Source organism: Rhinatrema bivittatum, chromosome 9 (genome assembly GCF_901001135.1).
Source record: "Rhinatrema bivittatum chromosome 9, aRhiBiv1.1, whole genome shotgun sequence".
Taxonomy (NCBI): domain Eukaryota; kingdom Metazoa; phylum Chordata; class Amphibia; order Gymnophiona; family Rhinatrematidae; genus Rhinatrema; species Rhinatrema bivittatum.
In genome coordinates, this window is record NC_042623.1 from 136,603,451 (window position 1) to 136,615,864 (window position 12,414).

General features: G+C 43.7%; 1 protein-coding gene across 9 annotated transcripts in view; it reads right to left on the reverse strand.

Annotated features, from left to right (window-relative positions):
• Window positions 1-12,414, reverse strand: part of CAB39 (calcium binding protein 39) — a 226,824-nt gene that overhangs the window by 47,541 nt on the left and 166,869 nt on the right. For all 9 annotated transcript variants that reach the window (XM_029615137.1, XM_029615130.1, XM_029615131.1 and 6 more), the window contains one exon: window positions 7,242-7,360. In XM_029615137.1, the coding sequence (XP_029470997.1) occupies window positions 7,242-7,360 (119 nt within the window). The remainder of the gene's footprint in view (window positions 1-7,241; window positions 7,361-12,414) is intronic.

Sequence of the window (12,414 nt, forward strand, 5' to 3'; positions counted from 1 at the left end):
ACTTTTATTAAATCTTGCCCGATTGTTTCTAGTAGCCCCTGAGGCAGCTCTTTGGAGAGCGAAACTCGGCCAGAGTCGGGCAAGATTTAATAAAAGTCCTTTTTATACCGATCCTTCTTCATTTTTATCACTGTATAGCTACTGTGGATCGGCTTCCACTTTGTTTTTTGGGACTATAACATATAAAGTACAGCATCTATTCAAAAAAAGTATTTAAAAAAAAGATTCACAAAAGATGTAAGAGTTAGTAAACACCCCAATAGAGGATGCAATGGAGGCAAGAAACAGGCAAATTGATAGTGTAATGGAACTATTGCTTTAAATTATTATTATTTTTTAAGAGACTTAAATGGGTGGTAAAAGCACGGCAATCCTAAAGAGTCAGAGCCAGCAGTAAGTTGATTTGCCAAGAGATTATAGGATAATCAATCAAAATGTAGACTGACACAATGGATAATAGCCACTAATTATCTAGGACTGGAAAGCATGTTTTCTTATCTGTAAATAGTGTTCTCCATAGACAGAAAAATAAATTAGTCATAGAACGTGAATGACAATATTCTATAGCACCGAATGGACTTAACCCTCATAACTCAATAAAACTTTACTGAGTGCATGTGTGAGTTCCTGCACATTTGCTGCCTTGTGAGCCCTTCAGTCTTTTGCACAATTTAAGCTAGAGGAGCCGATGTAATAAAGGACATTAACATTAGCGCAGGTTTTTACACCTATTTTAATGCACATTTTTCTGGCATAAGTAACTGATATGTAATGTGGGGTTTAACTCCTAAAACATGCACGCTAAAACAGGAGTATAAACCAGCGCTAAGATTAGTATAGGTACATGCAAATCCCATATAAAAGAATGCATTAAAGGTCAGACCACTAAAAACAGTTCATTAACGCTGGAAATTTAACTCCTGGGCCAGACAGGAGTAAAATTTAACTCACATTATGGTTGCAATATTATACTATTGCTGTGCCCAGTGTGGTAGTTACTAGCTGTTTCTACCACACTGGGCACAGCAATAGAATAACTTTGGCCATGAGATAATTTAATTTGCAGTGCTCATGGAGAGGGCACTTACAGCTGAACAGTGCACAGGCACTCTGTATCCAACTTTGGCATACTATTTAACTATAGATGCCCACCCCAGGGAGCTTACACTTTGTTCAGCTAGGCTATAAATGCCTACTTCAAAGAGCAAATTCTTGCATCCAAGGCCCTTTTAGCAGAGAATAGCAAGTCAAATCAAAGCATAAGCTCTTTTGGGTGGGCAACTGCAGCTAGCTTAACAAAGCATAAACTCTCTGGGGGGAGGCACGTAAAGCTGAACAGGATGCCAAAGCTGGGGGCACAGTGCCAAAGTGCATACTGTTCAGATGAAGGTGCCCACTCCAGAGAGCTTATGCTTTGATTTTATTTGCCATGTTTTGCCAAAATGGCATTGCATGTGCATCCCAACTTGTGGGCACATTCTCTCATTCAAGGCTATTTTGACAAAGAATGGCAAATAAAATAAAAGAATAAGCTCTCTGGGGAATGCACCTGTAGCTAGTTAAATAAAGGATAGGTTGTCTGGATGAGCACCAACAGCTGAACAGCACACACTTTAGCACTACATGTGCGAGTACTGTCCAGCTATTCAGGAAAACAAAGAAAACTTGTGACTGGTGACGGCCTTAAGAGAGCTTACACTGGATATTTAACTCTTGGGTCTGAGATGGAGTATACTCATTTCTGGTGGCAAATGTTTACTGTGCCCAGTGTGATATTCCACCTCAGACCCAGGAGGATTTACATTTCCAATGTAAACTCTCGGGGATGGGCACCTACAGCTGAACAGTACTTCAAAGTTGGGATAAACACCAAGTGAATACCATTCAGCTGAAGGTGCCTTCCCGGAGAGCTTATGCCTTCTTTGGTCTGAGGTGGAATAAACTCATTTATGGTGGCCAAAGATATCCTATTGCTGCACCCAGTCTGGTAGAAAGACACTACCCACATGGGCACAGCAACAGAATATCATGGCCAAAAGAAATGTGAGTTAACTTTTTACTCCACTTAAGGCCAAGGCGTTAACCTGAAAATCCACTTAAATGCATTAAACCAGGAGTACAGAGGTAAACACTTGAAGTTGGAAGGAGCATGCATGCAAGATTGTGCCTAAGTTGAGATGCCCAGTGCCAATCTTGCATGCAATGCCATTTTGCCAAATGAAATCAAAGGGTAAGCTCTCTGGAACAGGCAGCTACAGACATTTGAGATGCACATCACCAAAGTGCATACTGTTCAGCTATAGGTGCCTTCCCTAGAGAGCTTACCCATTGATTTCACTTGGCATACCTTGACCAAATGGCCTTGCATGTGAGGCTGTGCTCAAGTTGGGATGCCCAGTACCAATCTTGCATGCAATATCATTTTAGTTACACCCCTTCCAACTTCAAACATTGACTTTCTTAATCCAGTTTTAAAGCACGTTTCTGCATTAGTGCAGATTTTTCAGTTTAACTCAATTACAGTGCACAGTTTCCATTTAGTGCATTTTTTAAACTCCTGTTTGATTTCCATCCCATTAGCTTTCTGCATCCTGTGGGGACCCCTGTTTTTAATGCGTGCATTAAGTAAAACCTGTGCAAAAATTTAATTTTAGCGCAGGGTTTATTACATCATCCCCTTAAGTGAGGTAGTTGATTCTCCAGGGAGGTGGGTAGGTAATAAGCCTTGCTACTAATTCATCCTGCTGTCTACAGAGAACTATTCTTACAGGTACACAAACTTGCTGTCTCCAACAAGCAGGGTTGAATTAGCCATGACACATGGGGAATTTCAAGCTGAAGGTTGCAGCAGAGCACTTACTGAAAAGAATCTAGTCAACACGATGAAAAGTAGACTACTGGGAAAACAGGCTGTGCAAAACTGCTTGTCCAAAGCTTCTGCCACTTCTAGACATATCCTTTGATTCCAACAGGCTGGAAATGACAGAACCCAAACAAGCTCTGTCCAATTAACTAGTGGACTGTATAGGACATGGTTATGAACTGGCTGGCTGATAGATTACAGACTCTGTCAATGCTCATGGAGTGAGAGCTATGGTGACTTCACTGGCTCACATCAGAGCTGCTTCAATTTGACGATATCTGCAAAGTTGAGTCTTGGTCGTTTGTGCTTGTCATCATATCCCACTACTGTCTGGACAACGTGTCAGTTTTTTATTCATTTAAAAGTATTTATCATCTGGACCGCCCACATAAGAAATACCCTGGGGCGGGGTACACATATACATCCATAAATATAAATATCCCTTGGGATCCTGCCAGGTACTTGTGACCTGGCTTGGCCACTGTTGGAAACAGGATACTGGGTTTGATGGACCTTTGGTCTGAACCAGTATGGCAAATAATATGTTCTTAAAAACAAGAAGTAACAGCAGTTTTGCACAGCCTGTTCACCCAGTAGTCCACTCTTCATTGGTGGAGCCAAGTTGCTTCTTTAGAGTATCTCAGCTTGAGACTCCACATATGTCATAGCTAATTCAGTCACTACCACTAACAGGCAATTTATAAATACTCTCAGGGCTGCCAAGAGGCCAAAGGTCAGTACTCTGTACTGATAATGCACTTTCTTCACCACAAACCCAAGGAACTTCCCTTGAGTAGGGGCAATGGGGATATATGTATATGCATCATTGAGATCTAAGCCACACATCCAATCTCCAGAATAAAATGCAGAATTGTCTGAAGGGAATTTAGCTTGAACTTATCCCATGCCAACAGTTTGTTCAGACTTTGTAAATGCAGAAGTGGTCTCAATCTTCCCATTTTCTTGGGTATAAAGAAATATTGGAGGTAGAAATCTAGACCATTCTCCAGGAAAGAAACTAGCTCAATAACTTTCTGAAGAAGGGACTCCACTTCCATTTGAAGCTATGTCGACTGAGACAAGTCTAAACTGAAGACCCAACACTGGATTGGAGGAAGGCAAGAAAATGGAAATGGTAACCAAAGCCTACAATCCTTAGGACTTACTGGCCCCTTAGTCATCTTCTGCCATTCCAGTAGGATGGATTGGATTCTTCCCTTATCAACAGGAGTGGGGAGATAGGCTTCAGAGCCATCAAAAACTGGGTCCCAGCTTTAGCTGTGTCTGTTGTGGAGCCTTTGCTTGATGCAATTCCCTCTGACGCCCTTTAGCAAAAAGCTACTGCTGCTGCAGAGTAGGCGGGGCCTGGTGATGGAACAAATGGAAGGGGTATCTCTGAAAAAATGATCACTTATAAGAGAAGAACTGTTGTCTAGCCAGAATAGGTTGATCCCCTCCCTCTGACCAATGACTACTGGACGTCTGCAACACAATCATGTAATCTTCATGCAGATTATTAGCTCTCAATCGTGCCAGTCTTCATGATTGAATGGCCACCACTATGCGCTGGGTGTAGTATAAAATGCTTCATAGACAGATAATCATATATTTTGTACACTCTTCCACATCCTCCAATGCCTGATGAATGCCAGTCTGTTTCATATGTGGTGACTGTCAAGGATTTCAACTTTTTCACATATTCATGAAGGTATTGAACCATATACAACTGGAGCGCCATGATCCAGGGACTTAGCATGGAACTCTGGAACACTTTCTTTCTAAACGTATCCAAAAGCTTTGAGTCTTTCCCAGGGGGCGTACTGGAATGTTCCAGCTTTCATTTAGATGGCTTGAGCGCAGAATCCACAACTATTGAATGGTGTGGAATTTGGACTACTCTAAAACCAGGGTCAGCCTGCACTTCGAGTTTACAGGTCATTGGAAGGCAAATCTTTGATAGAAGGTCTTGAAGCAACTTGTGTGCCAGAATCAGTGCAGAATCAGCTGGCAATTTTAGGGACTGCAGAAGTCCAAAGACATCTGTTCTAAGATCTGCTTCCTTACAGACACTGATGTCAAGCATGTTTAATAACTTGTCCAGGAACTGAGAGTAGCAAAGATCTTCTGGATGAAAGGAGTACTGTGGTAAATTAGACAAAGAGTTCAACAGAATCCCAGTGAAAAGCTCCTCTGACCTGACCTGGATGATGAAGATGATGATTGAGATGGAGACCTCGGTTGCCCTGGAGGGTTTACGAACAGGAAGGAGCAGACTGGGCTAAAGCTCCTTCATCCTCCAATTCATTGTGGAACTCCCCAGGAGAAGGAGAAACCTTCTTAACTGTTGGAGGCTGAAACCTATGGATGGCAACTCTTGCAGCAAGGTGCACATTGGCATTGAACTGAATGGAGTCTCACTATGCAGGTACACTTCCTCCATGTTGGATAGGAGAAGTTCGAAATTCCTTCTAACTTCAGAAGTCAATGAGGCAAAGAAATTGTGCACCTAGTCTGTTAGCTGTTCTACGGGCTGAGGTGCCCTCTGTGCCAGGACTGGAGTAAATACATCCTCTAAGGAAACTCATTTTTACTCTGTGGCACTTTCAAAATGCTCGGTTCCAGGACCAAAGTGCTCTAGTCGATTGTGATCAGACTCTGCACTTAGGCTTCTCCTAAAGTCCTTTGCACAAGAAGCTGGTCAGATGCCTTCCTTAGTGGTGTCATGGTGTCCAAGTCGGTGCTTCCATTGTGGACCTCTGTGCTGAGTGTGCCTAAGAGTGGCTTCTTTGTGCCAACACCACAGATGAAGCCCTAGGAAGACTTGCATCTGGATAGAATAAGTGTGTCAGCACCATGGGGACCTTTCTGTGCCAAGAAGGAAACATGTACTTGGGCCAAAGCTGCCCTATAAGTTCTGTGGCATCAGCCACAGAACCCTGTCCAGGCACTGGCTGCTGCTTCTTTAGCTCCAACAGGGATCATCCCAAGGACAGATGACAGTTAGGCACGTTACTCCACACCTCTTCTGGTGCCAAAAGCCTTTTATCTTTTTCTATCCCTATCCTGTCACAGATCCACCAGAGGGGCATGCACCTCAATCGCACACACAAAGAAGTGCAACTAAGGAGCAAGGTCCTTTGTGCACTCCTCCATGTGTGACTTCAGGTGACTGCAGTTTCGTTTACCTGATTTCAGTACTATGTTCTGCCATTGTTGCTATCGGGATGAGATGTTTTGATCCCAGGGTTTCGTAGCTTGGCCTCCTCCAGAGTAATGTTATCCTTAAGTGTATGCCAGCCCTTTAAACATAGCCTCACTGTCAGTGGGTCCACCGGAGGCGGGCCAGTGGTGGAGGGTTGTGGCAAAGGGCTTGTCATTTGCCTGCTCCCTTGCTCAAAACTTTGTTGAATTTTAGCATATATTGGACTGAATTTGAATTGGATCCGGAACTTTCTTCTGTGTCTACTGCTGTTTGCTATGCAGAGTACAACTTCAGTTATTCAGGGAAAAAGGCATTATGGCCCTCTTTCTATTAACAGATTTTGGAGACCTTCTCACAGTCGAGATGGGTTAGCCTGGCAAATTTAAATGTGTCTAGTAATAGTACTCCAGTCACTGCTCTGTCTGTACTATATGTTAATGCTTGTTCAATTGGTAATAAGATGAAGGTAATACAAGCGCCCCAAATTTCCACCCTGATACTCAATCTTAGTGCAAGGAAACTCAAAATAAGCAAACCATCTTAAAAATCTTTCAGTAAGTACTGTGAGCTTCTTATAATACACTACAGTAAAATGCATCAGCAAGCCTTACGGTGTACCCTTTTTAAACAAGGGCCACCTGGACCTCTACATCATATGCGTAAAACATTTTTTTAAGTTCATTTTGTTTGCATTTAAAACTTGAATTGTAGAGTTATAACACTAAGATCTTGGCTCAACACAGGCTGATGTTTTGCTATAAGCTTCCTCAAGAGCACTTAGATCATACTGTCAACTCAGATTACGCTCAATAATCCTTTTTCTTTTCACAAAATTCATGAATGTGGACACTTTCCATTAACTTCTGGACATCGTCGTCTCTAGAAAGTGTCCACATTCATGAATTTTGTGACACCTTAAAACTCAAACACACATTTCAAATTAATAACAATGATTTTCTTTCAGTGTCATATGTACGGGCATGTGTCCATTATTTCAACAAAATGGAAGGGAAAGTTACTCTCTCAGCAGAACTTTTTTCAAAAAAAGAGTGGACTATAATAGGATTCCATTGTAATTGTATATATGCTTTTGAAATTGTAAAAGGCTATTGCAAAACCACAGTGAAACAAGTTATACCAAATGGTTTGTTGCAAAGCTCTCATATGAATACTTACCCTTTCAATAACATAAAAAGTATGTTCTGTTGGGTACAAATGTACTCCACTGTGGGGGTTCGTGTACCAATCTGCCGTCTTAGAATGTTGTTGAAGATCTGGGCGACATCTTTTTTACCCTGTTAATGTGAAAGCAAACTGGTTAGTCTTAAATGAATTGTCCAATACAGCATGTTCAGCCTGATTGATAAATAGCTTCTCAAAGCACAACCACCACAAATCCAGATGGCATGGCGTGTAATAAGCATCCATGCAAAAATAAAGAACTAGTCCATTAATGCTCAAATATGTTGACTTTAAAAGAAAGCTATAATCTATTTATGATGTACAATTTTTTGAAAGTACACATGGATTTAGGGCTTAAGCCTGAAGATATATAATGGCAAAAAAATGTTTACACTTATGGAAGTATTGCGACATGACAGTAATTTCAGATTAATATCCTTTAAAATAATTCATAAAGACATATCACATCGTACAGGACCTAAACATTTAGGGGTAGATTTTAAAAGGTTGCGCATTTTACAACATGCGTGCGCACATGTTATAAAATTGGGGGTTGGCGCGTGCAAGGGGGTGCAAATGGCCGCTGTGCCGGGAGCCTCTGACCCTGCCCTGCCCCACCCCCTCTCCTTTTCAAAGCCCTGGGACATACGCGTGTCACCTTCTTAAAATAGGCCCGGTGCACGTAGGCTTTTGAAAATCTACTCCTTAATGTAGCTTTGTCTAACATGTATTAGAAAGGATGTCAGGCAGAGGGCACTTACATGCACATTATAATTTTGCCCTCCAATCCAACAGTTCTGGCAAAAACGTATTTACATTTTATATTGCCTGCATTTGAATGCCAGATGTCTCAGACACCAGATTCAATTTTGCTGGAACTTTTTTATTTAGACATTTTATATACAGTCGTTCCATATCAAGATCATAACGGTTTACAAAATAACATTCATAATTTTCGGACAGAATTAACACATATAGAGCGAAATGCTCCAATACAAATTATTCTGCTAGCTAATACAGATAACAAAACATATTACAACTAATCCATCTTAGCAATCAGTACATTGTAATTCATGTTTCATTGCATCTGTTCTACTTGCTTCCAAGTCCAGAGAGCTCTCATGATTCTTAGTATTGAAATTACCTCGTTCTCTTCTCACAGTTTATTCCTCATGTTTCAAATTAAACCCTCATCCTTCTTGATACAGTCATTCTCTTACTCCCTCTCAAGGTCTCAGTTAAGTTGAAGCACATAAGAAAATGTTGTTTACATAGCTATCTTATTAGCACAAAGAATAATTTGAAGCTACTGGAAAATAACTGAAGTAGCCTTTTATAAAGACTATCATGATCTGGTCTCTGCATGAAACGTACAACTATAGGCTGTACAGAGATAGGCATACCATCTATACCTTGGTGGTATGCGCAATTGCACTTAGATAAACTCTAACAGAGTTGGTTTTCAAGCCAGCCTCTGAAAGGTTAGAAGGTAATCAAGCAGTTTTTGTGTGGGGCAGGAGAATGGATCTAGAGCCTTTTGCTCACAGCACACAGAATATCTCTTCCACTTCAGTCCGTAGGACTTTCTAGTGGAAGGCTTTCTAGAAGCCACTAGAACTGTAGACACATCTTCTGAAAGATCAAGCGGCTACAGAATCAACATCTCAGTTTCCAGGCTATGAGCAACAGTACCTGGAGGTTGGTATGCCACAGTTGGCCCTGATCTTGCGTGATAAGATCTGGGGAAGTCCCCAGACTGATTGATTTCCAGATGGACAACTCCTGCAGGAGTGGAAACCAGACCTGTCTCAGCCAATGAGGGGCTATGAGAATCATTGTACCTCTGCCCTCGTGAAGCTTCAAGAGAGTCTTCACCACCAAGGGAATTGGAGAATACACATACAGAAGACCCATGACCCAATGATGGGCAAGAGCATCCAAGGCTGGTTTGCCATCTGACCTGTACAGGAAGAAGGACTGAGGTACTTTCTTGTTGCAGGGGGACGCGAACAGATTTACATCTGGGCTCTCCCAGAGGCAAAATATACGATTCGCTACCCTCTGGTCCAGGGACCATTCGTGGGGTCTGAAGGCTCAACTCAGCCTCTCCGCTTCCACGTTCTCTGTTCCGGCCAGGTACATGGCACTGAGCACCATCCTGTGTGACATGGCCCATGACCAGATCTGGACTGGTTCCTGACATAGATTGGAAAGTACCTGCAACCAGGACAGAGAGTCCTTGAGAGATGGGGTGACTCGGATTCAATCCAAATTGCAGCCTGCTCTTGACTGGAGGGTTCATCATCCCAGGTATGGGCAAACTGGCTTATGCTCCCTGTGGCCCTGTAAAAACCCTGTCCCTGGATTTGACTAAAGAGCCGGCTGGGGCTGGGGAGCGCTCTGCTGCCTTGAATTTATTTATTTATTTATTTAGAACTTTTATATACCGACATTCTTGAAAGAAGATATAAAATCATATCGGTTTCCATTGAAACTGAACAATCGCGGCTGTGGCGTTACATTGAAACAAGTCGTCAGATGAATGGCCTCGGGAGCTCTGATGGTGATGACAGGATCGAGGAACCAGAGTATAGTATCTCCATTGGCGAAAGAAAGATTTCTTGGGCCCTGGTCTCAAAGGCCTCCTGTATGAGGATGATGGGTCCGGAGTACCAGGGGAGAGTGTTGAAGGGATTCATAGTGGTCCCGAAGCTGGGCCACCGCATCCCTCAGCCTATCTCCGAAGAGATTCTCTCCAGTGCATGGCACGTCAATAAGTCTTTCTTGTACCTCCAGGTGGATGCGAGGTCTACAGCCATGCCATTCTGTGTACGTTGATTCCCACTGCAGAGACTTTCAATGCAGTCTTGAAAATATCGTAGGTTGCATGGACCTCATGTTTTCCACAACTGCTATTGGGGCAATTGTTCAGACACCTCCTACACCTGTTTCCAAAATGTCTAGCGAGTACTGGCTCATGTAGAGCTGGTAGGCACCAATGCAGGCAATAAGCATGGTGCCTTGAAACACCTTCCTCCCAAGAGCGTCCATCGTTCTGTGGTCCTTCCCTGGAGGGCGCTGAGGAATGGATTCAAGCACGCTTGGCCCTCTTGAGAGCGGATTCGACCACCACTGACTGGTGAGGCAGCTGAAGCTTACTGAACTTATCAGCCTTTTGGACAAGGTAGACCTCGTCCGCCTTCTTGTTAATGAGAGGCACTGTGAGGAGATGTCCTGTATCCTCAGCAGCAACTCCTTAAGGATCTCATGTACCGGGACTGCCATGATTTCCTTAGGAGGCTCTATGAACTGGAGGATATTCAAGCATTTTGTGCCTGGCATCCTCCTCTGTCAAAAGCTGAAAAGGGATAGCTTCTGCCATCACCATCACTGCTGCAAAGGTTAAGTCCTCAGGCGGAGACTTCTTTCACTCATCTGGAGGAGAAGAGTCTGTCAGAAGACCATTAGAGTCCTCAGAGGAGGACTTCATTGGATCCTCCCCTCAGGAGTCATAGGGATCCTCATCCTCACTGTATGGTACAGGGGATAGGGCCCTATGTGCTCGGCCTACTTTCAGAGGTGCAGGTACCAATAAAACTGGACAGTAGGCTGCAGGCCTCTGTGTCTCTGCCAGCCTCAGCAGAGCTCCCTCCTCAGAGGAACTGGAAATGACCACCGTATTGATAGAGGAGATCTCAGTACCCCACTGGGCACCGATGCTGCCCTGGAAACAGACGCCAGCTGGGTCGGTAATGCATCCATGAGCACACTGAGCTTCTCCAAAAGTGGTACAAAGATGGCTGGCACTGGCTCTGATGCCATTGGTGCCACAGGGTCGAAGCCCTGAAACGCCCGTTCCACCGCCAACTGGACAGAAGGAGTGGTGGCCAGATCTTTCTCAGACATGCGAGAGGTATCAGATTGGCATCAGGTCCAGTGAAGACCATCATGGACCCCAGGCATTTATAGAGGATGGGTGCTCCTCGCCACGAGGCCGCTTCGGGGGTATCGTGGCAAATGCCAGTGCATTCCTGAACTTGGCACCGTGCAACAGGGACCTGTCCCGATGCTTCTTCCCTTGATGCTTGGCCTTTCCCTGCTGCAGAGAAACCTGGTGTCCTCTGCCCAGAGATTGACAATGGTCTGTCTCCGGCACCCTCGACAGAACTGACTGCCCCGCCGATGTCAAGGTGTACATTGGTGCGACTCTGAGGCCCTTCAATGCAGATACCAATGGCTTGGACTTCCTTGACCCGATCCATCTCAAGTCGAAGTCAACGCCCCTTCGGGGACATCTGGGTGCACAAGCAGCAACCCCAGAAGTCATGCGACACCCCTATGCTGAGGATGCACACCTCATGAAGATCAGTGATGGATATGGTCCTCAAGCACTAGGGCATCGGTGAAAACTGGACGTGGACATGATGGGGTGAAACAAAAGGGTCCAATTCAAAAGCAATGGCGGTGGGCATCGACGGCCAGTGGGCACAATGGCACTGCCAACACGGGGGACTTGACCATGAAAGGAAACTTACCTGAAACTACGGAAAGGCCCTGAGAGGGACCTGGTGACACAAAAATGCAAAGAAAAAATTTTTCCACAAGGCAAAAAGACAAAGTTTTGAGCTCAATCACACTGAGAGGCTCAAGCTCCGCAGAAAAAAAAAAGAGCCTAAAGAGAGAGCCCATGTGGACGCATGGCATAGGGCATGCTGGGCATGCTCAGGGTGCCTAGTCAAAGTTCTAGAAACTTTGACATACGTTTTCTGCATCGGGGCTCCATCTGATGATGTCTCCCATGTGTGAGGATTACCATCCTGCTTGTCCTCAGAGAATGGTCATACTGGGTATCCATCAATCTGACATGCTGATATTCTGTGATGTATCTCTTACCATAGTAGTGATTTCAGTCTGGAACTTAGTGGCATATCACAAAAACATCTCATCATGAGAACAGAATTGAAGAGTACAGAGCATATGCTGCACAGCAAAGCCCTACATATTTAATATTTGTTTTTATTAGATTTTAAACCTATCAAAACTAGTAAGTTAAAATGTTTGAGAAACACTTTATGGCATTTTGAATATGGACATCCTGCACTTTTATAAATAAACTGTGCACTGACTAGCATAAAACCTGGGTTCAATTGCTGGACCCAGCTTTTGC